Here is a 27290-nt window from a genome sequence, read left to right on the forward strand (position 1 = left end):
TCAATGAGGTGAAGAAGAATCCTAGAGTATCAGCTAAAGACTTACAAAAGTCTCTGGCATATGCTAAAATCCCTGTTAGCGAATCTATTATATGTAAAACACTAAACAAGAATGGAGTTCATGGGAGGAAATCACAGAGGAAGCCACTGCTGTCCAAATAAAACCATTGCTGCACGTTTAAAGTTTGCAAAAGGGCACCTGGATGTTCCACAGCAGTACAGGCAAAATATTCTGTGGACAGACGAAAACAAAGTTAAGTTGTTTGGAAGAAACATACAACACTATGTAAGAAGAAAAAGAGGCACAGGACACCAACATCAAAACCTCATCCCAACTGTTAAGTATGGTGGTGGGGGCAGGATGATTTGCAGCAACTTTGCTGCGTCAGGGCCTGAACGGATTGCTATCATTGAAGAAAAAATGAATTCCCAAGTTTATCAAGAGATTTTGCAGGAGAACTTAAGTCTCATCTTTCCACCAGCTGAAGCTCAGCAGTAGATGGGTGTTGCAACAGGACAATGACCCAAAGCATAGAAGTAAATCAACATCAGAATGGCTTAGCCTTAAACAGAAGAAAATACGCCTTCTGGAGTCGCCCAGTCAGAGTCTTGTCCTCATCCCGATTGAGATGCTGTGGCATGACCTCAAGAAAGCTATTTACACCAAACATCCCAAGATTATTGCTGAACTGAAACAGTTCTGTAAAGAGTAATGGTCAAGAATTACTCCTGATCATTATGCAAGTCTGATCTGCAACTACAGTTTGGTTGAAGTTATTGCTGCCAAAGGAGATTCCACCAGTTAGTAAATCCAAGGGTTCACATACTTTTTCCACCTGCACTGTAAATGTTTACAGGGTGTGTTCAATAAAAACATGGAAACATTTAATGATTTGTGTGGTATTAGTTTAAGCAGACTGTGATTGTCTATTGTTGTGACTTAGATGAAGACCAGATCACATTTTATGACCAATTTGTGCAGAAATTCATATAACTCCAAAGGGTTCACATACTTTTTAGGCCCGGTTCACACTTGCGGTTTTGCAAAAACCGCACCGGATGTCCGGACCGCACCGGAGCCGGATCGGACCTGAACCGTACGGTTCCTGTCCGGATCCGGTCCGGTTGCATACGGTTTCCGTGCGGTATGAACACGGTTGCGGTCCGGATCCGGATTCTTAAAGAGATAACAACCTGTATAAAAACAAAAAAAAATGTTGGGGTCTGGGAGGTCAGCAGAAGGGGGACCTGTGGAATCAGGCCCTCCGCTGTTTAGCACTCACCTCCACCTCCAACATGCTGCCAACATCTCCAGCTCGTGCTGCTCCACTCCAAAATGGTTGCCCATGTGTCCCCGATACAATATCGCCGCAACAATCCTCATAGGAAGTGGGGTAGAACATCCGGATTTTTTGCCAGTGTGTTGTGCGCTCTCCGGTTCTCATTGGTTTCCATTGGCCGGATGGTGCAGTCCGGCTCCGCCCCGGATACGGCTGCCGGAGGAGCCGGACCAAAAAATAGCGCATGTTGGAACGGACACCGGAGTCCGGATCCGGTCCGGCTCCGGTCCGGACGAAACGGACACATGTGAACCCTGGCATAGACTTACAGTGCTATGCCGTGCGTCCGTTTCGTCCGGCCAGCATGCGGTGCGGCTCCGGCACGGCTATTCCGGATAGCCACCGCTAATGTGAACCGGGCCTTATTGCTACTGTACATAATTTGTTACGGCGTTAGATTATGGTAGGAAATAGATTGTGAGCACTTCTGAGGATAGTCCATAACAGGGAGATGGCCACATGTGGCGCGCGCAGCCTGCCGAAGCAAAAAAAAGGGTGTTGCCATGCACTGGAACATGGGCGTGATCGTGATGAATCATTGGCAGACCCAAAAATACACAAAAAAGTAGCGGTGTTATTTACAGAGATTAGGTCTGACCAGATAAACTTTAGATAATATAATCAAGTAGTTACTAAATGTACATTTATTTAGGTCTGCTAAAGAATGTTTCTCCTCTGTCAGTATATACAGGATCTTCTCAAAAAATTAGCATATTGTGATAAAGTTCATTATTTTCTGTAATGTACTAATAAACATTAGACTTTCATATATTTTAGATTCAAATACACACAACTGAAGTAGTTCAAGCCTTTTATTGTTTCAATATTGATGATTTTGGCATACAGCTCATGAAAACCCAAATTTCCTATCTCAAAAAATTAGCATATTTCATCCGACCAATAAAAGAAAAGTGTTTTTAAAACAAAAAAAGTCAACCTTCAAATAATTATGTTCAATTATGCACTCAATACTTGGTCGGGAATCCTTTTGCAGAAATGACTGCTTCAATGCGGCGTGGCATGGAGGCAACCAGCCTGTGGCACTGCTCAGGTGTTATGGAGGCCCAGGATGCTTCGATAGCGGCCTTAAGCTCACCCAGAGTGTTGGGTCTTGCGTCTCTCAACTTTCTCTTCACAATATCCCACAGATTCTCTATGGGGTTCAGGTCAGGAGAGTTGGCAGGCCAATTGAGCACAGTAATACCATGGTCAGTAAATCATTTAACAGTGCTTTTGGCACTGTGAGCAGGTGCCAGGTCGTGCTGAAAAATCAAATCTTCATCTCCATAAAGCTTTTCAGCAGATGGAAGCATGAACCCACTTTTGAACCAGAAACAGCGGCAGAAGCGCCTGACCTGGGCTACAGAGAAGCAGCACTGGACTGTTGCTCAGTGGTCCAAAGTACTTTTTTCGGATGAAAGCAACTTTTACATGTCATTCGGAAATCAAGGTGCCAGAGTCTGGAGGAAGACTGGGGAGAGGGAAATGCCAAAATGCATGAAGTCCAGTGTCAAGTACCCACAGTCAGTGATGGTCTGGGGTGCCATGTCAGCTGCTGGTGTTGGTCCACTGTGTTTTATTAAGGGCAGGGTCAATGCAGCTAGCTATCAGGAGATTTTGGACCACTTCATGCTTCCATCTGCTGAAAAGCTTTATGGAGATTATTATTTCATTTTTCAGCATGACCTGGCACCTGCTCACAGTGCCAAAACCACTGGTAAATGGTTTACTGACCATGGTATTACTGTGCTCAATTGGCCTGCCAACTCTCCTGACCTGAACCCCATAGAGAATCTGTGGGATATTGTGAAGAGAAAGTTGAGAGACGCAAGACTCAACACTTTGGATGAGCTCTAGGCCGCTATCGAAGCATCCTGGGCCTCCATAACACCTGAGGAGTGCCACAGGCTGATTGCCTCCATGCCACGCCGCATTGAAGCAGTCATTTCTGCAAAAGGATTCCCGACCAAGTATTGAGTGCATAACTGAACATAATTATTTAAAGGTTGACTTTTTTTGTTTTAAAAACCCTTTTCTTTTATTGGTCGGATAAAATATGCTAATTTTTTGAGATAGGAAATTCGGGTTTTAATGAGCTGTATGCCAAAATCATCCAAATTAAAAAATAAAAGGCTTGAACTACTTCAGTTGTGTGTATTTGAATCTAAAATATATGAAAGTCTAATGTTTATCAGTACATTACAAAAAATAATGAACTTTATCACAATATGCTAATTTTTTGAGAAGATCCTGTATAAGCTGCGTTTTGCACATTTTGTCAGTATATGCAGGAACCAAGTCCGATGAAGGATTATTATTAGCCGAAAGTTTACTGTTTATTCATCTCTAAGTTAGCCAATAAATGGTATCATCTTGATTCAAAACTTCTTACTTTTACTGATGGCTAACACGGTACAACACTCTACTCTTTCTGTGTAAGAAGACTTTGTTAGGCCGGAAACCCACTAGGTGCGCTTTTATGAGCGCTTTGGAATTTGAAAACTCTTGCTAATGTAATGCTATGGGTGTGATCCCACTTGAGCGATGTGATTTCATAAAAATCCCCCATAGCATTGCATTAGCAAGAGCTTTTTCAAATCACTAGCAATTAGAAATCGCTCCTAGTCGGTTTCTGGCCTTAAAGATGTAAGGACTCTTTATTCTTCATAAGAATAAAGAGTTTGGATTTCTAACTAAATTTCTTAAAGGGGTTACACAATTCTTATGCACAGGATTCGTTAGATTCAAGATTGGAAAGGTTTGAAATAGTCAAGATCTTTTTTGGATTTGGATTCAAGGAAATTTGGGATTTGTCCTATCTCTATCCATTTTTATAGGGATCATATTTTTATAGCTTTCAGGTACATCGTAAATCCATAAACCATACATTCTTATGATGTATATGATGGACAAGTTCAAAATGGTCTATAGCCTCACTGTGTTTTTAAGGGCAACTTTAACAAAAATTGTAAAGTAACTATTGTTTTCATTTGATAAATTAAAGGAATACTGTAGGGGGGTAGGGGGAAAATGAGTTGAACTTACTCAGGCTTCTAATGGTCCCCTGCAGACATCCTGTGCCCGCGCAGCTACTCACCAATGCTCCAGCCCCGCCTCCAGTTCACTTCTAAAAATTTCAGACTTTAAAGTCTGAAAACCACTGCACCTGCATTGCCGTGTCCTTGCTCCCGCGGATGTCACCAGTAGCATACTGCGCAGGCCCAGTATGGTCTGTGCCTGCGCAGTACGTTCTTGGTGACATCAGCAGGAGCGAGGACATGGCTCTGGAGTTGAGTTGTGTTATTTATCAGATGGATGGCAATGCAATCTGCTGTCTGGAGACATGTGGTAGGATTGTGATGTGTGAAGAGGCTCATAGAAAAACATGAGCACTTTCAGCACATCCGTTTCCAACCATTAGCCACTGTAGTAAAATGCAGGGAGGCGGAACAAGCCTTAAGGTTTGATTTTGTGTCCAAAACATTCTTTTGTTCATATTTCTTTTTTGGATAATCTGAAATAGAATATGTTACAATTATTTATTATTACTCCACCTCCTCTTCGTGACCAATATGTACATCTGCATGCCAGATGTGTCTGTCAATTACGGCTTCTTTCAGCTGTTGCATAGGCATGTTCATAGCCAGTGACATAGCTGATGAATTATGGGGCCCCATAGCCAAATTTTCATGAGGCACTCAGAACTAGGCACTCTTCAGCAATTCCACCTGTTAATAATAAGTTAATAGTGAACACATCACATACAACCTGGGCCCCTCTGCTCCAGGGCCCCATAGCAGTTGCTATGACTATTGCTATGCCCTGTTCATAGCTTCACATATGCTGTCTATCCATCTTAGCCTCTGTTGTTGTCTTCTTCTTTTACCCTCAATTTTTCCCGACATCAAGGATTTCTCTTAAGAATCCGGTCTTCTCAATATGTGAATAAAGTATTTTAATAGTATTAACCCTACTTGTGAACTTTTTTATTAATATTATGTATTAAATATGATCTATAGCCTTGTACAATATGTCTAATTTCTATTTTAGCCATCCAGAAAGTTTTATAAAATGGACAGTAAGGAGCGAGGAGTTTGCCTTATTATAAATAACTTTAACTTTGAAACGGCAAGACAGAATTTTCCTGGATGTGAGGACTTGAAAAACAGGGATGGGACAGACAGAGATGTAGGTAAGACATGCAAAATATACCTCACTTAAATTTTTCAGTTCATTATTATGATTTAATAAAGTACAGTTTTCTATATTGTTCATAAGTACTTTTCAAATATAATTGTTTCCTCTTTGATTATCCAAAATAAAAGAATCAGATTTGTCTTGTATAATTTAACATTTTGTAAACCTCAGCACCTTACAAAATGGATTTGGGCTGGGTTCACATTTGCGTTAGCAGTCAGGATTTTCCGGACCGGATCCGGAACGTATACTGTACAAACGGAACGGACGTTTGGCAATCCAATGATAGTCTATGGATGCATACATACTCGTCCGTTCCATGCGGACCGGATCCGGACTGGATACGGACTCCGGACACTTTTCCAACTTGCTCTATTTTTCACGTACGTCGGATCCGGACGCCGCACCCGGACCGGATCCTGACTGCACCATCCGCACAGCTGAACCAATGAGAAACGGAAAGGAGGCAACACACTGGCTATAAAAAATCTGGACGTTCTACCCACTTCCTATGCGTTTTCATGGGCCCAGTGTTTGAGGAGTGGAGCAGCAGTGACTTGTGGCTGGAGATATTTGGCAGCATGTCGGACGAAGAGGTGAGGCCCTACACACCTGAGGACCTGATTCTACAGGTGCAGCAGCTACCTGCCTGGTGCACCCACCATCTCCTGCGAGGAGCACGCCTTCTTCCCACATAGTATAGGTAAAAATCAAAAAGGAGACAATTCCCAGGTAAAATGAGTACAAAAACACTGGATCCATGGTCCAAACTGGAGTCTCTATATCCAAGGATGGTCTCCACACGTCAGGATGTCTCCAACAATGACCCCAGGGCTTCTGCAGTCCTCCCAGACCCCAAGAATTTATATAGTCTGTATCTCTTTAAAAACGGATCCGGATATCAACCTGATCACCTACTGATGAAAAACCGGATGAGCACGGAACGGATCCGGACATCCGTTCCGTTTTTTGCAAAAACGCAAGTGTGAACGGGGCCTTAGTGTGGCAGACTGACGCAGGTCCATGTGTCCTTTTTCCCTTGTGTTTTCTCCTGGGTGATAGTTTCTCATAATGTCAATAAACTGCCCTTTAAACCACCAGCAAGCAAAGAAATACTCAAAATTATTTTATAGTACTTTTTCACCAACTTTTTGGTACTTTTTTAGTTGCAAAGTGCTGAAAAGTTATTGAAAATTATCTCCTATGATTATTATTATTTAGTAATTATACAGCACCGACATCTACCACAGGGCTTTACAGAGTATGTATAGTCTTATTGCTAACTGTCCCTCAAAGTAGCTCACAATCTAGTCCCTTCCATAGTCTATCATAGTCTAGGGCCAACTTAGGGGATGTCACTTAAAGGAGAACTGTAGTGAGAGGGATATGGAGGCTGCCATATTTATTTCCTTTTAAGCAATATCAGTTGCCTGGCAGCCCTGATGGTCTATTTGCCTAAAGAAGTGTCTGAATCACACCAGAAACAAGCATGCAGCTAATCTTGTCATATCTGTCTAAATTTGTCAGAAACACCTGATCTGCTGCATGCTTGTTCAGGGCCTATGGCTGAAAGTATTAGAGGCAGAGGATTAGCTGAATAGCCAGGCAACTGGTATTGCTTAAAAGGAAATAAATATGGCAGCCTCCATATACCTCTCACTACAGTTCTCCTTTAACTTATCTGTATATTTTTGGCATGTGGGAGGAAACCGGAGTGCCTGGAGGAAACCCACACAAACACAGGGAAAACATACATACACTGCCCTGGCTGGGATTTGAACTGGAGACCCAGCACTGCAGGGCAAGTGTGCCATCCACTAGGCCACCATGCTGCCTGTAGATAGCCACTAGGAGAAAATTCAGAAGAATAATGGGCCTTGAGACGAGTGTGAGCACCTTTTTTGAGCTGCACATACTATGTTTTTGCATTGAGAAGCAAAGATGTGGAAAATTTATCTATCTCAAGCTTACAACTGCAAATGTACCATTGTTGTTTATGCTTTCTTAATGGCCTATAACCTTGCTTCCTATATGCATTACTATTAGAATAGTTGATTTCTCTGTACACTGGAGCCATTGGTTAACTCTATACTTTTACTTTTGTGAGTATACATTTGCTTTGATTGTTATTTTTTTATTTCAAGATTTAGGCCATCTAAAATTGAAATTGCAAATGCAGGTGTTTTGCAATTTTTTTTCCCTCTCCCAGCGCTCCGCTGCACACTGCGTTTTTTTTAAAAAGTGCTTTTCTATGCAGCTTTTTAGAGCATTTTTTTAATCCATTGCATGACGCAAGTCAGGGAGTGAATTATTTGACCGGAAAAAGAATACATACAATGTATTTAATTCTTACTTCTTTATTCAAAGCGATTTTGTGAGTGTTTTGCGTTTTTCCTATACCTTCCATTTAGGCAAAATCGCCTCAAAAGTGGTACAGGCACCACTTTTCTAAACGGATCGGAAACAAACCGCTCAGATGTGAACTGAACGATGTGAACGTTTTTAGGGCGATTTTGAAAATCGCCTGGGCTTGAAAAAAGGGCAAAAAACAACTCTTATTGTGGACAAGCCCTTATAGAGTAGCACTCAAATATGGTTATCGACTTCACAGGCACTATGTGTTATACTCACCGATCTCTGATGCCTGGTAGGCTCCGTCAGGTTCCTGGTCACACATACGGGAGCAGAAGGGGCCGACATGTTTGTTTATTTCATGGCGTCACTCCGTTTGGCGTGACACGTACTGAAGTACGTGCATACGGGTCCACGCCTAATCGGGCCTATGCGAATGTTAGTGCGCATGCGCGACCTCACGCTGACGGGGTTACGCATGCGCATCCTGACGCAGACGTTTGTAGGCATGTGCAGCGTCCTAAACGATAGTACTCTGCCTGCCTCTACCCTCTGCTTGTCTCCTCGTTACGACTGAACTCTGCCAGCCCTGACCCTGGGACTGTGTTGTCCACGATATTGCCTGCTGATTTTGTACCTCGCCTTCCCCACATTGCAATGTTGCTGTTCTCTTAACCACTGTTAGAACTACCTGGAGCACAACCTGGTGGGCACTAGGCAGTGAAGTCCTTTTGGCCCCAGTGGGCCTTAGGGTGAAGACCCATGGTCACTTAGACTCTGTGCTCTGGGAGGTTTTCACCTCAGTGGTAAAGTCAACAGTATTCCCTGTGAAGCATAACACTATGATGTCATAAATTCTTGGAAAAACAGCGGTCAACCGCCTCTGAAATGCACAACACACCGTGCTCCCCCTACGGATAATATCTCACCAGATGATGAGACCTCCACGGTCTATCTGCACTTGCGGGGGTGTATGGCCACCCCCAGCCTCTCCGGCAATCTCCGTCTGCCATCCTCTTCCATCCTGTAAAGAGTCTTCCACCACACCTCACAAAGCAAAAAGGCTCAGGGCTTTTTATTAAAAATATTTTTTTTAAAGGGAGCCCGATGAGTTGCCATAGCAACAAAACGTTGGGCGGAGTCTGGCTGTGAAGTTTGAGCTGCAAGCACGCTGGACGCAGCATGGCTGAGCCCAATTTTATTTGTTTTTATTGCAGTAAGATTGTGGGGCCCCGAGCGGGTAGCTTAGCAAGGATAGCTTGGTCCATTGCCCCCCTAGTGAGGCTGGTCCGGCGGCGGTAGCATATCTCGATACCCATACTGCTGTTTGTGTTTTAAAGTGCTAGCGCACATTTTAAAAATATTTGTATTAAAAAGCCTTAAGGGTATTTCTACCATATTTGGAGCCTTTTTACTTTGTGAGGTGTACTGGAAGGCTCTCTACAGGACAGAGGAGGACAGAGATTGCCTGAGGGGCTGGGGGTGACCATACACCCCACAAGCGCAGACAGACCGTGGAGGTTTCAGCATCTGGTGAGATGTTAACCTTAGGGGGGAGCATGGTGTGTTTCAGAAGTGGTTGACTGCTGTTTTCCCAAGAATTTATGACATCATAGTGCCTGTGGAGTCGATAACCAGATTTAAGCGCTACTCTCTAAACCTTTGTTGTATCCTGAACAGTGATTAGGATTGAGAGCGCTCCACAAATTGATGAGAGCCCCCTTTGCATTTGCAGGTTGACTGAATTTGCAAGGGAGTTCTGCATGTGGATTTGCAAGGACTTTGCATTAGCAATGTATTAACATTCAGTTCCCTGTATGTGTGAGCGCTTTTAAATCATTGCTATCCACATTTTTTCTTTTTGCCATGTCTTTATGGTTTGTCATTCTTGTAGCTCTCTACTATTGAGTAGCAACTTTGTTAAAACTTGTTAAACAAAGGTGTGGAAGATTGGTAAATACCTAGGGGAGTTGCAGTAAACAGCAATTCAGTCCCAGGTTTGAATTCTGGGGACAACCTTCATGTAGTTCATATTTTCTCCCTATGTTTGCATGAGTTTCCTACCACTTCCTCTGACATGCTAGTAGATTAATTGGCTTCTTCCACAGTTGGTCTTATGGCCCATACTCACGGGCAACTTTTTGGCCTGTCGCCAGCACACGTGAGCGTGTGCGCGACAGGCCGGCGACAGCTCCTCACCAGGTCCCTCCGCATACACACGGCGGAGGGACCTGGCAACTGATGCGGCGGAAGCTGTCGCTGTTGCGCCTCCCCCCGCCGTAAGCCCAATGTTTACTTATCTTGTTGCTGTCGCTAGTCCGCGTACTCACGCGGACTAGCGACAGTTGCAGCGGCGACTGTAGATGGGCAATTGAGCGGTTCAATTGCCTGGCGACATCAGCGACGAGTGACAGTTCGGGGTGCGCGCCCGGGCAACGCCGCATACTCACGGGCGACCTGTCGCTGCAACACGCGCGCGCCGCGTGTTACGGCGACATTTGTAGCCCGTGAGTATGGGCCATTAGACTTTGGTAGGGAAATGACGCTGTAAGTTCAGGTAGTGACAGGAAATAATGCCCTGAGTGGGATTCAAACCGAAGACCCAGTACTGCAAGGTTAGAGGCTAGAGTGCAAACCACTATGCCACCATGCTGCCCACTGTATGTGACACAACAGTTCTATAATGTGGATGCAACTTTTTTGTTCCTTTGCATTTCTGTTTTTACAGGGAACTCAATGCAGCTCCCAAAGTGAACCTAGCCTGAAGGTTAGACTTTGATATTCTAACTTTTTAATCTTGTGCTTTCTTGTAGCATCACTGCAAGATGTTTTTAGTAAACTTGATTTCCTCGTTACTGTGAGAAGCGACCTGGGTGCAAAAGAGATACTTGAACTCGTCAAATCATACAGCAGGAAGAACTATGAAAAGAATGACTGTTTTATTTGCTGCGTTCTGTCACATGGAAACCAAGGAGTGGTCTTTGGTACAGATGGTAGAAGCACGCATATCAAAGAACTTACCTATCCTTTCCAAAGCTGCTTATGTCCTTCATTACATGGGAAGCCCAAAATATTTTTTATCCAGGCGTGTCAAGGAGAACGACCCCAGCAATGCGTTCCTCTAAGTTCAGATGCCTGCAATGTCTCTGATGGTGGTAATGTGACACAAGACACCACCTTGATTCCAGATGAGCCAGACTTTCTGCTTGGGATGGCAACAACACCAAGGTCTACGGCCTTCAGAGATCCTGACGAGGGCTCCTGGTATATTCAGTGTCTGTGCAGGGAGCTTACAGAGGGTTGTCAGAGGTAATGTGTGTTTTTTATCTTTAATTAGGGTGCATACACACATCTAATTTTGACTAGCCGATGATTGGCTGATTTTACCACTTCCATCTATTATGAGAATTTTCCTACACAATCTGTTCATAGTATTCAAAATATTGGCTCTCATGCTACATGGAGATGGTAGAATTGACTAGTGACTAACCAATCAAAATTGCATGTGTGTGCTTTGTTGTTGCTGTTGAATGTTGGTTTATGTTTAAAGTAACCCTTTCATTCCATCTGCTTAACAGTGGCCATCGATCAGTTATGCTGCACAGAAAGGGGTTGTGGAATGTAAGCTAGGTACACACTTTCAATAATGGTTATCTGAACAGATTATTTTTAAAGATCTTGGGCAGCCATTTATTGTATAAACATGCTGATCTGTTATCTGTCGGGCAGTGTTTTCTACTTTATGGGGAGATAAGGGGGAGCTGCTGATGCCTCTAGTGTTTTTTTTCTTTTCTAAGCAAAATCGCCTAAAAAATGGAACCGCTCAGATGTGAACTCTCTCATAAGGAATCATCGCACAAGCGTCTTTAGGGCGATTTTGAATATCGCCTGCGCTTGAAAAAATGCCAATTTACACAATTTGCAAAGATGCCCAAAATGATCATGAATGATTGTTTCTGGCAACCTTACTTGCAAGTGTGTATCGGCCTCTAGCATTGAGATTATTGGCAAAGTCCATCTTTAGTGATCGGACACAGCTAATTTTTGTGTTATTATTAATAGTGTTGGTGCACTTCAGCTCAGACAAATGTGGACTTTACGTTATACTGCAAGTGCAATGTGAAGTGCAAATAATTGAACTCCTCTGACCCTGTCCAGATTTCTGGGTGCTGAAGTGTGGTGATAGGCAAATTTGGGTTTACGAATTTCAATAACTCGAATCTGAACAACAACACTAGAAATGATTATGTTAAATACAAATATCTGCAGATATCAGTACACTGTGGTCTTTGTGTTTATGAAAGTGTATTTTTTTTTTCTTAAAAAAGAAAACCTTGGGCAAGACTCCCTAACACTGCTACTACCTATAGAGCTCCTGCTAGTGGCTGCAGCTCTGGCGCATTGAGTCCGCCAGGAGAAAAGCGCAACACAAATGTTCTGTGTCTTCTCTGTGTGAGTCACAAAAACTTCCATCAAAAAAAAAAATCGAATTATCTGTGTGTAGAGGAAAACCCCCTAGGGGAGCACAATTTCATTAATCCAGAGTCTATCTACTGTAACATCAGGTATACTGCCATACACAACAAGACAAATGTAAAATAGGTCAAGAAGAGGGAAGGGAACAAGTGGAGACAAGAAGGCGCTCCCTGTGCATATAAGTAAAGTAGGTGAGATATGCATGCACATCCAAATTCTCTCACCTATTCAGTTGGCTCTGTAATACAACTGTTGATAACTGCTGATACTAATATATTAAAGATTCAGCCAACAGGTGAGAGATTTTAGATTTGTGTGTATCTCTCACCAACTCTACTTATATGCTCAGGGAGCCGCCTTCTTGTCTCTGCGTTTTCCCCTGACCAGTGATCTAGGATATATGGAAGGCAGGTACATGTACAGCATCTAACAAAAATGAATACACCTCTACCGTTTTTGTAATTGTTTTATCTTTTCATGAAACAACACTGAAGATATAACTCTTGGACATAGCTCCCAACTGTTGAAGGGACAGTCCCTCTTTGGAAAACAAACCCCGCTGTCCCTCATTCTTCTTTATTTGACCCTCTTTCAAGACTGCTACAATGGATAGAGAGTGGGTGCACCGGTTACTGTGGACAAAAACACAATGGAGTGCTGCTTTCAAATCTCTGTCAATAAATGAAGATGGAGGGAAGGCGCACATCCTCTATAATAAAACCCTACTGTCTCTGCGTCTCATGTCCCTGTGTGTGTCCAACATGCGCACTGCGCATGTGCAGGGACGCAGAGACATTGAGGGAGAGTGACGCGCGACGAGTGATGACGTGCAAAGGGGCAGACGGGTCGGCGGGTGCATCGTGTGGGCGTGTGTAGGGTGCGCGCACAGCGGAAATGTGTGTGCGCTGCGGGCGCATGCGCAGTGACAGACCTAGCCCATTTTTGAACGGGCTTAGGTCCACTAGGCTTTTCAACCTGTGGTACTTTGCTGTTGGCCAGGTGGTACACACCAGGTTTGCCTGCCACTTTATTGCCCGCATGCAACTTGTCCTGGTCCTGTCCTGCCTCCACAAAATTTGGCTCCTCCTCCATCGCTCCTTGCTGTGCAGCTCTGCAGCATACTACAGACGTTTAAAAACACACGATTGGTTCGCACGATGGCCAGGGGCCCCGGACCTCTCTCACTGGCCGGGGCCCCAAGGCCAATGCGCGATACCTGGAGGGGAGTGCAGGTGGGCCTGGACCTCTCACACCCAGGCTCTGGACCTCTCACATCCAGAAAACCCACCAACACTGCCTCCATACTGAATGCTAAATTTGACACACACAAGCAATAGAACACAGCAATACATGCATGCAGCTACATTTAAGTCGTCAGCAGGTGCTCGTCAGCCAATCAGGATGCACTGTCATACACCCTTTACCTGCCATACCACATCTAGCAGCCATTAGCATTCAGGTGGGAGGCTTCAGTTGGACGCAAAAACACACGATTGGTTCGCACGATGGCAGTGTTGGTGGGTTTTCTGGATGTGAGAGGTCCAGAGCCTGGGTGTGAGAGGTCCAGGCCCACCTGCACTCCCCTCCAAGTATCGCGCATTGGCCTTGGGGCCCCGGCCAGTGAGAGAGGTCCGGGGCCCCTGGCCATCGTGCGAACCAATCGTGTGTTTTTAAACATTTTTTTCAGCTCTAGGACATGGCAGACAGGTGAGCGGTTAGGGAGGGACCCCTGTGGGAGGGATGCCTGCACGGGGCGGTCCTGCTAGCGACGCAATCTTGCGATTTGCGTCCAACTGAAGCCTCCCACCTGAATGCTAATGGCTGCTAGATGTGGTATGGCAGGTAAAGGGTGTATGACAGTGCATCCTGATTGGCTGACGAGCACCTGCTGACGACTTAAATGTAGCTGCATGCATGTATTGCTGTGTTCTATTGCTTGTGTGTGTCGAATTTAGCATTCAGTATGGAGGCAGTGTTAGTGGGTTTTCTGGATTTGAGAGGTCCAGAGCCTGGGTGTGAGAGGTCCAGGCCCACCTGCACTCCCCTCCAGGTATCGCGCATTGGCCTTGGGGCCCCGGCCAGTGAGAGAGGTCCGGGGCCCCTGGCCATCGTGCGAACCAATCGTGTGTTTTTAAACGTTTTTTTTTCAGCTCTAGGACATGGCAGACAGGTGAGCGGTTAGGGAGGGACCCCTGTGGGAGGGATGCCTGCACAGGGCGGTCCTGCTAGTGACGCAATCTTGCGATTTGCGTCCAACTGAAGCCTCCCACCTGAATGCTAATGGCTGCTAGATGTGGTATGGCAGGTAAAGGGTGTATGACAGTGCATCCTGATTGGCTGACAAGCACCTGCTGACGACTTAAATGTAGCTGCATGCATGTATTGCTGTGTTCTATTGCTTGTGTGTGTCGAGCATACTTCAGACCTCAGATCAGTGGGGAAGAGACAGCCAGGCAAATGGTGCACAGTAATGGTGCAGATACAGAAAGGGCCATCACTGCTCACTTCCTGTATTTGAAGTATACGCGCCGTCACCATGCACCGATTGCCTGACTGTCACTTCTCTGCGGCTGGCTTACCGATGATCTGAGGTGTGAACTATTCCACAGGGCAGCACAGCAAGGAGTGAGCAAGGGGGGAGCCAAACTTTCTGGTGAGTCACTGCCTAGCTCTCAGCTCTCTGATGGTGGGACTAGGCTACCTATAATTATGCAGGGGGGGCGAGCTCTGTAATAACAGTGCAGGAGATTTGGGCGCAGCCGGTGCCATCATAGGCCATCATAGGCCCAGGGACGGTTTAAGCAACAATGGGGCCCCAGGGCAAAATAAACCTGGGGGGCCCCCCCAACATATACCCCGGAACAAAAATCGGCATTAGGGGACCTTTTTTGCAGCTGGTATAGTCAGGGTGTGAAGTCCCAATCGGTTGGAGCTCCACATTCTGGCTATCCCAGCCTGCATGGGGGACAAGGGGTGAAAAAGTTTCAGGAGGGGGGACCCCACATAATTTAAAAAAAAAAAAATTCCCACACTCTAAACATAAACAAAATAGGGAAAATAGGAAAAAATGCCAGGGATCTTCATACAGCCATATTGCGGCTGTATAGCGATCCCTGGCCAAAGCGCTGCGGCTGCATATGGACCCCCTGGAAACCCCGTCAGGAAATTTATTGCGCTTTCGTTTGATGCATGTAAAATTACACTACCGTTAGGTTTGCTACTAAAAGTGACATTTACCGCATTTAAAAGTATACTTTTTTCCTTCGAAACTTTAAAATCGATTTTCTCAAAAACTATAAGGTATTTTTGAAAAATATTTTTTTCCTCTTATTCCTAATGATCTCCTTAACATATCCTGCAAATTTAGGGTTTCTAGAATTTAAGGATTTGCTATTAACCATTAAAGTTGGCAGGTTATAAATGTGTATTTTTTTTCCTTTGAAACTTTAAAATTGATTTTCTCAAAATCTATAAGGCCGATTTGAATTTTTTTTCCTCTTGTAGCCACTGGGGGCCCCTACAAGCTCTGGGGCCCTGGGGCAGCTGCCTCCTTTGCCTCTATGGTATCGCCGGCCCTGCATAGGCCATAATAGGAATTACAGCTATAGCGGCGCAGAGTCAGTAACTTCGGCACCATCAGAAGACAGTGCTGAAGTTGCTTTTAAAACACTGCAATCTAGTTCCAGCAATTGCCGTATACCAGCTGTATCCTGTGCACAATCTCCCAGGGGGCAGTTCATATGTATGCAATCTACCTACAGATTGCCAATACTGACAATATGTAGACTTGCAATCTAATTGTAGTCGTTTTCCCCACCAATGCCTCCTACTTTTCCCCTCCCATTTGCCCTCTTCTTTTCTTAAAGTGTACCTGTAAAAAAAAAAGTGCCCCGAGGGGTCCTTACCTCAGGGAAGGGGAGGCCTTTGTATCCTAAAGAGGTTTCCCCCTTCCTCCACAGTAGAAGGGATCCAGCTCTGGGAGCCCTAAAGTTCTCCTTGTCGGTGTGTGCGCATGCGCAGTAGGATTTGTTTTCCTTGACTGCAGTGCTTGAGTTTAGGTCTTCTTTAAAGAGGTTCTGTGGGATTCTAAAAATCAATCAAACAAGCTGACACTTATCTGGGGCTTCTATCAGCCCCCTGCAGCTGTAATGTCACACTCCGTCCTCTTCCGAAGCTCTGTTCCCCGCCGCCGGTCCCGGTTTAATATTCGTCTAAACAGACGAATAGTGTTAGCTCCCGCTCGCGTCATTGGGAGCTTACTGCACAGCCGCAGTGTAATAACTTGCGTGATTACACCAGGACCGGCGGCGGGGAACGGAGCATCAGAAGAGGACGGCGTGGGACATTACCGCTGCAGGGGGCCGATAGAAGCCCCAGGTAAGTGTCAGTTTGTTTGATTCTTAGGCTGCAAAAGAACTCCTTTTAAGTGAGAATACGGTGGCTGCTATATTAATTTCCTTTTAAACTATATGAGTTGACTGGCAGCCCTGCTGATCTATGTCTCTGCAGAAGTGTCTGAATCACACCAGAAACAAGCATGCAGCTAACCTTGTCAGATCTGACAGTAACGTCAGAAACAACTGATCTGCATGTGCTTGTTCAGGAGCTGTGGCTAAAAGTATTAGAGGCAGAGGATCAGCACGATAGCCAGGTAACTGGCATTGCTTAAAAGAAAATAAATATGGAAGCCTCAATATGCCTCTCACTTAATTTCTCCTTCAACTACTCACTTTTTTCACTGTAGTGGTCCTTTAAACAGTCTAAATTTGACAGTTGGAAAATGACAGTTTAAATAAGACAGTTAGAAAAGGGCAGTTGAAATTTGGCAGTTAGAAAATGACAGTTGTAAAATGGCAGTTGAAAAATGGCAGTTGGAAAATGGCAGTTGGAAAATGGCAGTAGGAAAATGGCAGTTGAAAAATGACAGTTGGAAAATGGCAGTTAAAATTTGACAGTTAAAAAATGACAGTTAGAAAATGGCAGTTGAAAAAAGAAAGTTGGGAAATGGCAGTTGAAAAATGACAGTTGGAAAATGGCAGTTGGAAAATGGCAGTTAAAAAAACAACAGTTGAAAAATGACAGTTGAAAAATGGCAGTTAAAATTTGACAGTTGAAAAATGGCAGTTAAAATTTGACAGTTGAAAAATGACAGTTGGAAAATGGCAGTTGGAAAATGACAGTTGGAAAATTTTAACTGCCATTTTCCAACTGTCATTTTCCAACTAGCATTTTCTAACTGCCATTTTCCAACTGTCAAATTTTAACTGCCATTTTCCAACTGTCATTTTCCAACTGCCATTTTCCAACTGCCATTTTCTAACTGTCATTTTTCAACTGTCAATTTTTAACTGCCATTTTCCAACTGTCATTTTTCAACTGTTTTTTTCCAACTGTTATTTTCCAACTGTTATTTTCCAACTGTCAAATTTTAACTGCCATTTTCCAACTGTCATTTTCCAACTAGCATTTTCTAACTGCCATTTTCCAACTGTCAAATTTTAACTGCCATTTTCCAACTGCCATTTTCCAACTGCCATTTTCTAACTGTCATTTTTCAACTGTCAAATTTTAACTGCCATTTTCCAACTGTCATTTTTCAACTGTTTTTTTCCAACTGTTATTTTCCAACTGCCATTTTCCAACTGTCAAATTTTAACTGCCATTTTCCAACTGTCATTTTTCAACTGTTTTTTTTAACTGCCATTTTCCAACTGTCAAATTTTAACTGCCATTTTCCAACTGCCATTTTCTAACTGTCATTTTTCAACTGTCAAATTTTAACTGCCATTTTCCAACTGTCATTTTTCCAACTTATTTTCCAACTGCCATTTTCCAACTGTCAAATTTTAACTGCCATTTTCCAACTGTCATTTTTTAAGGGCCCGTTCAGATCAGAAATGCGGATGGCCATGCGTGCGGAACGCGTGCGGACCGCAACGCGTACGAACGCATGGCCATCCGCGTTTGTGTGCGTTGCGTGGCTGATCCCATCACTGAAAAGTGAATGGGACAGCCACGCGTATTTGCAAAATCTGCGTGCAGCATGCGTTCCCGGACCGCACAGGTCCGGAACGCATGCAGTGTGAACATTAGACATTGCACTCTATGCAATGTCTGATGTCGTGCGTTTTGGCCACCTGCACGCGTTTCCAAAACGCGGCTGGAAACGCGTGCAGTGTGAACGGGCCCTAACTGTTGTTTTTTACTGCCATTTTCCAACTGTCATTTTCCACCTGTCATTTTCCAACAGCCAAATTTCAACTGTTTTTCGACTGCCATTATTTTCCAACTGTCATTTTCCAACTGCCATTTTCCAACTGCCATTTTCTAACTGTCATTTTTCAACTGTCAATTTTTAACTGCCATTTTCCAACTGTCATTTTTCAACTGTTTTTTTCCAACTGTTATTTTCCAACTGTTATTTTCCAACTGTCAAATTTTAACTGCCATTTTCCAACTGTCATTTTCCAACTAGCATTTTCTAACTGCCATTTTCCAACTGTCAAATTTTAACTGCCATTTTCCAACTGCCATTTTCTAACTGTCATTTTTCAACTTTTAAATTTTAACTGCCATTTTCCAACTGTCATTTTTCAACTGTCATTTTTCAACTGTTTTTTTCCAACTGTTATTTTCCAACTGCCATTTTCCAACTGTCAAATTTTAACTGCCATTTTCCAACTGTCATTTTTCAACTGTTTTTTTTAACTGCCATTTTCCAACTGTCAAATTTTAACTGCCATTTTCCAACTGCCATTTTCTAACTGTCATTTTTCAACTGTCAAATTTTAACTGCCATTTTCCAACTGTCATTTTTCCAACTTATTTTCCAACTGCCATTTTCCAACTGTCAAATTTTAACTGCCATTTTCCAACTGTCATTTTTTAAGGGCCCGTTCAGATCAGAAATGCGGATGGCCATGCGTGCGGAACGCGTGCGGACCGCAACGCGTACGAACGCATGGCCATCCGCGTTTGTGTGCGTTGCGTGGCTGATCCCATCACTGAAAAGTGAATGGGACAGCCACGCGTATTTGCAAAATCTGCGTGCAGCATGCGTTCCCGGACCGCACAGGTCCGGAACGCATGCAGTGTGAACATTAGACATTGCACTCTATGCAATGTCTGATGTCGTGCGTTTTGGCCACCTGCACGCGTTTCCAAAACGCGGCTGGAAACGCGTGCAGTGTGAACGGGCCCTAACTGTTGTTTTTTACTGCCATTTTCCAACTGTCATTTTCCACCTGTCATTTTCCAACAGCCAAATTTCAACTGTTTTTCGACTGCCATTATTTTCCAACTGTCATTTTTTTAACTTCCATTTTGAACTATCCTTTTCCAATTGTTTCCTTCTTCCTTTCCTATTTTATTTATTTTGCAAACACAAGCCTTGAGATCCTCAATGTTGAATGTTGATTTGCCACCTCATTTTGTGTTTTGGGGGCTAGATTTGCATTACGATTTGCACAATTTAAAACTGGCTATCTCTAACAGTGACAGGTGTCAGATATGGTGGCTGGATAGTGAAATGGTTAAGGGCTCTGCCTCTGACGTACGAGACCTGGGTTCAAATCTTGGCTCTTGCTATTCAGTAAGCCAGCACCTATTCCGTAAGGAGTTCTTTGGGCGAGACTCCCTAACACTGCTACTGCCTACTGAGCACGCTGTAGTGGCCGCCTCGCAAGCGCTTTGAGTCCCGACAGGGGAAAAGCACTATACAAAAAAAGGAATTATTATATGGATAACTGTAGAGAAGGAGTGGAGGAAAAAGCCTATGTTGGTGTTTTATCTTCCTATCTTGCTCCCAGTCTAATGACCCATTTATTGGCTTCAACTTTCATAGTGGTTCCCTTTCCAGGCTAGCACTTTTAGCCACCTTTGAAACTTGTCCACACATTCCTCTACCTTAGTGTTTGGTACTGGTGTTCCTCCACGATGGTGACCCTCTTTTTTTTTGGGCTACTTCAAATGTATTTATTTATTGTGCATTATGGTGATTTATTGTTGCGGAGTTGTTTTTCAGATTAACTTGCACTGTTTTTTTCTTGATAAAGAGGTACTTTGTTGCTTTGAAACGTTGGATTATCTTAATTACAGAATGAATTACAGCTCTTTCTGTACCAATTTTTTGGAGTGCCAACCATTTACTTCTCTTTACAAAAATGTATGGCACGTGTGTTGCTCTGCATGGCAGTATTCATTGAAATGAGACAGCACTGTGTTGGCACAGAGATGCATGCAGCAGTTTATTGTCAGAACACACTGCAGCATAGCACGTGAGAGTCTGAGGTATTACTGAAATAAGCTCAGCAATGCAGCTGTGCATCCTGACCTTCACAGTTGTTATCAAATTACCATTTTAAAGGACCACTATAGTGAAAAAGTAAGCAGTTAAAATCTTTTAGAACCAACATGCTTTGGACTAGTCGAGTTCCTCATTGGGTATACAAAGGGTTTTCTTTGTTTTTTAAAATAATTTCCTAAATGGCAGTTGCTAAGTCTAACTGCCAAAATAGGACCAGCCAGCGTCCCTACTCGCACACTATTTTGGCAGTCAGACTTAACAATGGCCGTTCAGCAAATGCTTTTGAAAACAAAGGGAAACCCTGAGACTCCATCGTGAGGAGATGGACTAGTCCAAAACCTGTTGGTTCTGTGAGCTTTTGAAGCGGACCTGAACTGAGAGCTTCCCCTCTGCACTAAGGAGATAAGCAACAGCATCATAACTTTAAAGAAAAAAATGTCTTTGTTATAACTTACAGGAATCTTACAAAAACCCTGCAGTGGTGTCCTAGGAACACAAAAGGGTTAACCTCCTGTGTTTACATATTAGCCCAAACTATGGCATAGTGTGGCACACCTGTCAGCCCTAATTTACACTTGCTGTTTACTTGTTGATAAGGCCTAATTAGACAGGCTAATCTCTCTAGACCAGGGCTTTGCACCTGTGGTACGCTTGCCACCGGTGGTACTTTGCTGTTGGCCAGGTGGTACACACCAGATTTGCCTGCCACTTTTTTGTCCACCTGCCACTTGTCCTGGTCCTGTCCTGCCTCCACAAAGTTTGGCTCCTCCTCCCTCGCTCCTTGCTGTGCTTCTCTGCAGCATACTTCAGACCTCAGATTAGTGTGGAGGAGACAGCCAGGCCAACGTAGTGAGTCACTGCCTAGCTCTCAGGTGGTGGGGCCAGGCTACCTATAATTAAGCGCCTGTGGGGGGGGGGGGGGGGACTTGTATGGCTACCTATATTGGCAATCTACCTACAGATTGCCAATACTGACAATATGTAGGCTTGCAATCTAATTGTAGTTTTTTCCCCACCACTGCCTCCTACTTTTCCCCTCCAAATGCCTTTTTTTCTTAAAGTGTACCTTGTATGAAAAAAGTGCCTCGGGGGTACTTACCTCGGGGAAGGGGAGGCCTTGGTATCCTAAAGAGGTTTCCCCCTTCCTCCTCAGTAGATGGGAGCCCCATAGTTCTCCTTATCGGTGTGTGCGCATGCGCAGTAGCTGCTCTCCGTTTAGGCTCCAGCAGAAACAGCCAAGCCCGATTGCATCCAATCTACTGTGCAGGCACTGGTGGTACTTGAAAGTTTTTAGGCAATAAAAGTGGTACAATTAGTGGAAAGGTTGAAAAGCCCTGCACTAGTCCATTGATAAAATGACTGTTTTATTTCAAAAATCCATAAAAATGTACATGCATTAAGAAAGGGAACCGGCAAACAAATCCTATGAAAGGGAGAGAGTATAGTATACAGACCGCTGCAGGGTCCACGGCTGTTTTGCACCGAGCTCGGAGCTTCGTCAGGACAATGAGCCTACACAATACAATATCTTGTTTAATTACCTCACATCTTATCGCCAGACGTCACACAGCCACCCCGTACTCCAGCATGGCCACTTCCGGGCTGATGCTCTAAACTCCTATCTGCCCACTTGGGCTGTCATAAGGGATCAAGCAGCCCTGCGTGCAGAGGGGAGTGATAAACAATCATCATATGACGCCTGTATTGATGTGGTGTAGCGATGCTCCCCTGGAGAGAACAGCTATAGGCGGCTCTGATCCAGGAAGGGAAATATCCACCAATCTGCTATGATGTCATCACATGTCAGTTCAAAATGTAAATGTAGCAAGGCTATCTGTTACAAAAAAAACCCAATCAAAAGGGCTGACAATATATTTACCCAAACAAAACAAAAAACACGGTGAGACCGTAACAATAAAGGAAGGAATTATTATTATTATTATTTATATAGCGTCAACATTTTCTGTAATGCTGTACATAGTACAAACAAATAACGGGGAGCAAATATACTGTACATAAGAAATACAAGACACTGTACAGTCATGACATTGAATAGAATAGATACAAATACATACATAGTTGATGTGTAGTTGGTACATGTGCATATGTTACGATTACAGCAGTATGAGAAACACTAGGAAGAGGTCCCGGCCCTTATGAGCTTACAATCTAGAGGGATATCACTACATATAGTTCGAAACCCCCCACAGGCTACTTACTGTGCCCATAGATATACAATCAAAGACAGACAAATCAGACAAGCGAGGTGGCTGCATGCATCAGCGGACAAGCCTGCAATATTCCAACAAGATGTAAGGAACTAAGCATAGAAGGTGGGATACAAGTGAAAAGAGGAGACATATATATAAAAACTATTTAAAAACAAAAATAAAGATACAGGCTACTATTTCAAGACGGATGTACAGATCTGTGCGAATATATGTATTTTTCTTCTGAAAAATGTGTTCAACTGACGCTAAACTTTATTCCCATCAAATATATTGATATATTTCTTAGTTTCAAATGTTAAATGAAGAAAAACGAATTATGTTAGAAAGGACCAGTGTGGTTTAAATTATATGTGTGATATGCATGCCGAGGAATGTGGTGGGGGTGTGGTTAGAGGTGTGGCAGAGGTATGTCCTCAAGTGTCCAGCTTTTATATCTCAAAAAGCTGGGAGGTATGCTTTGATACAATGTAAAGTAGTCAGAGTACAGCTTGTATAAGGCTGGCAGCACACTAGGCTGTGCATTTTTCAATATTTTAGAGTATAGCACATCCTCTGCGTCTCCATTGAAATACATTCTTTGCTTTTACATGTGTTTTAAAAAAAAATGCAGTAAGTTCACACATTGTAAAATACAGAGATAGGTGGTTTTTATGCATCCCATAGACTTTCATTATGGGCAAAAACGCATGCATTTTCTGCAACGCTAGCAACTCTGCCTATAGTGCTCCTAGTCTAACAGTGTAAGTGAGCTATTCCATCAAAATAACTCAACATATAGAATCATTTATTTTGCCAAGTACAAACATGGGGTAGTACCCGGAATTTGTTTTGGCTCAGACAGATTCTGGAAGGATGGGGATAACGTTCGAAAGCCAAGAGCCGAAGCTGCCATACTACGGAGCCACCAGTCGCACTTGGCAATCATCTGTCATCCCTGAAGGTGGGGCAGAGGGAGGCGCAGATTCAGCAGTGATGACCCAGTTCTTCATGAAAGAAATCTGTGGTGATAGCTGACACTGCTGAGGATCCCGATTGCTGACATCTGGCAGTGCTGGCCAAGGTGTTTCAGTTCAAAAGATGCAGTAGTGTTTATTACTGTGGTGGGTCCAGACTCCTGGGCAGCATTCAGCAGTATTCATAAAGCCATTAATGTATGAGCAGCTGACAACAAAAGTAAATTTAACCCTAAATGAAGAATGTCAAAAATCTGCCCAAAATGTCAGTACATTGGCTTCAATTCACTAAGGCCCCGTTCACACTTGCGGTTTTGCAAAAACCGCACCGGATGTCCGGACCGCACCGGAGCCGGATCGGACCTGAACCGTACGGTTCCTGTCCGGATCCGGTCCGGATCCGGTCCGGTTGCATACGGTTTCCGTGCGGTATGAACACGGTTGCGGTCCGGATCCGGATTCTTAAAGAGATAACAACCTATATAAATACCTGGGGTTCTGGGAGGTCAGCAGAAGCTCTGGGGTCATTGTTGGAGACAGCTGGACGTGTGGAGACCACCCTTTTGGAGATGGTGAAGGATGACCTTAGGAAGAAGGATACCACGTTCAGGAGAGCAGTCACACCACAAGAACAACTACTCATCACACTGAGGTATGTAAAAACAAATTTTTTTATTGCAAAAACAACCACTTTCCAACATGGAAACATTCTTCCAACATGGAAGACAAAAAAATAACATATCTATGGTATAGCCCGGTCAGTTTTAAGGAACACCAACCACCAACTTTGTGCTGGAAGAGTTGCAGGGCATAGCTGCCCAAGTGTCTTTCGGGGACACCAGGCCCTAATAAATTGAAGTGCTTCAAAAACCTAACCACTGGCACATGACCCTCTGAGCCATGGATGAAGGACACAGGTCAGTGAAAAGGCTAGGCCTCTCACCGACCAGTCAAGGTGTCCTTCATCCATGGTTCAAAGGGTCTTGTGCAAATGGTTAGGAACAAGAACAAAGTGAGGAGCAAGAGGAACCGATGGCAGAGGTGCATGACTACAGGTGCAGTGCAACAGGCACAAGGTTGTGACCCAGGTAGTGTCTTTCGGGGACACCAGGCCCTAAAATTGAAGTGCTTTAAAAACCTAACCACTGGCACAGGACCCTCTGAGCCATGGGTGAAGGACACAGGTCAGTGAAAAGGCTAGGCCTCTCACCGACCAGTCAAGGTGTCCTTCATCCATGGTTCAAAGGGTCTTGTGCAAGTGGTTAGGAACAAGAACAAAGTGAGGAGCAAGAGGAACCGATGGCAGAGGTGCATGACTACAGGTGCAGTGCAACAGGCACAAGGTTGTGACCCAGGTAGTGTCTTTCGGGGACACCAGGCCCTAAAATTGAAGTGCTTCAAAAACCTAACCACTGGCACATGACCCTCTGAGCCATGGATGAAGGACACAGGTCAGTGAAAAGGCTAGGCCTCTCACCGACCAGTCAAGGTGTCCTTCATCCATGGTTCAAAGGGTCTTGTGCAAGTGGTTAGGAACAAGAACAAAGTGAGGAGCAAGAGGAACCGATGGCAGAGGAGCAGGACTACAGGTGCAGTGCAACAGGCACAAGGTTGTGACCCAGGTAGTGTCTTTCGGGGACACCAGGCCCTAAATTATTAGTGCTTCAAAAACCTAACCACTGGCACAGGACCCTCTGAGCCATGGATGAAGGACACAGGTCAGTGAAAAGGCTAGGCCTCTCACCGACCAGTCAAGGTGTCCTTCACCCATGGCTCCAAGGGTCTTGTGCAAGTGATTAGGAACAACAAAGTAAGGAACAAGAGGAATCAAAGGCACAGGTGCAGGACTACAGGTGCAGTGCAACAGGCACAAGGTTGTGACCCAGGTAGTGTCTTTCGGGGACACCAGGCCCTAAAGTTCAAGTCCAGCAAAACCAAAAGTTCCCTGACATGGTCATCTGAACACCTCTGAACCTTGGTTGAAGGAGATGGGGCAGGGAAAAGGTTGGGCTAAAAAGCCCTGTGATGGTATCCTTCCTCCGAGGATCGGAGGTATTCAGAGGAGCATGTCCAGGAACAATTTGACTTTTTTTTTCAAATTGTATCGGCACCACTACTAGAAAAGGTGGGAGTTGCTGCCTGGAAATCTGGACTCTCTTGGGTGCTGGTCGTGGATGAGCTGGACCCTGACAGCGGTGGCCCATATTGACTGCCTCTGTAGCCGGTGTACATCTGTGATGATTGCCAGGTGGGCACCGCTGTTGGTTGTGGGGGTCTAAAAATTGGTGGTTGCAATAATGGCGTGTCCATGTGCTGTTTAATCACCTCCAGCAAATTGGAATGGCACGCCATCAGGTTTTGGGAAGGCACCTTTTCCAGATATGGTATTAGAGACATCACAGTGTGAAAACACGGGTGTGCCTGCAATTTCAGTAGTTCCTTGCTTTGTTGATGCATTTGCTGCATCATGTTCTGCAGCTGGCCCACCGACTGATGATGCTGCGCACGCAGTTGGTCGATTTCTCCTCTGTGCATCTCATGCATCATTTTAAGCTCGTCCCTGTAGTGCCCATGTACAGCGTCGAGCTCACATTGCAGTGAAGTGATGTGGGACTTGTACTGCTCCATGATATGGCCCCTGTCCTCATCTTGCAACTGCCGGGTTATGAGAGTTTGGTGGCTCTGAAGAATCCCGAGAAGTCCGGAGACAGCCCCGGACATCTCGGACTCTGTCTCTCTCCTTGTTGGGGGGAGGGTACCTCGACGCCTCACTGGTGTGGTGGTCCTCACTGGTGGTGTGGCAGCATCTTCCCGTCCTCTGGCCTGTGTCGGGGTTGCCCTGCGCGCTGGTTGTGCTGCAGTCTCTCGGTGCTCCTCACTTTGTTCTTGTTCCCCTGGAGCTTCCATAGCGGTCGATTGTGGAGGTTCAGCTTCTTCCACACTCGGTCCTGCAACCTCAACATCCAAGCTCTCTTCTGCCAAGTCATCATCAAAGGAGAGAGTTGGGATTAAGGACTCCCTCCTCCTACTCCTCTCCTCGGGGCAATAGGTTACATCGGCGACGTCATCATCCACCAAGCTCTCCTCACTGCTGAACCGTGCCTCCTGGGTCGGTTCCTCTTGCTCCAAATTGTCTTCAGTCCTGTAGATAAAAACAATATTTATTGGTGTGCCAAACAGCATGTGGCGTCAATTCACAGAGCTAGATGAAAACTCGCAATCACTTTATCAACCGTTTCTACCCAACATTTGATAAAGCTTGTGAGAAAAGTTCGCTAGCCATGGGAATTGAGGCCATAGCAATACATGGCCGAAGTCATGGTAAATGAGCTCTCAGTTCCTGCCCACAGTAGTGGTACTTACAGTCTAGGTTCCAGGCTTGCATTGATGAAAGACAATTGCTTGGCAAATTGGTAGTCTTTTTGTCGCCTTCCCCC

The 27290-nt window shown here is 44.5% G+C and overlaps 1 protein-coding gene across 2 annotated transcripts in view; it reads left to right on the forward strand.

Annotated features, from left to right (window-relative positions):
* Nucleotides 1–27290, forward strand: part of LOC137524819 (caspase-8-like) — a 162896-nt gene that overhangs the window by 87195 nt on the left and 48411 nt on the right. For both annotated transcript variants that reach the window (XM_068245161.1, XM_068245160.1), the window contains exons 8-9: nt 5390–5531; nt 10702–11197. In XM_068245161.1, the coding sequence (XP_068101262.1) occupies nt 5390–5531; nt 10702–11197 (638 nt within the window). The remainder of the gene's footprint in view (nt 1–5389; nt 5532–10701; nt 11198–27290) is intronic.

Source organism: Hyperolius riggenbachi, chromosome 7, assembly GCF_040937935.1.
Source record: "Hyperolius riggenbachi isolate aHypRig1 chromosome 7, aHypRig1.pri, whole genome shotgun sequence".
Taxonomy (NCBI): Eukaryota; Metazoa; Chordata; class Amphibia; order Anura; family Hyperoliidae; genus Hyperolius; species Hyperolius riggenbachi.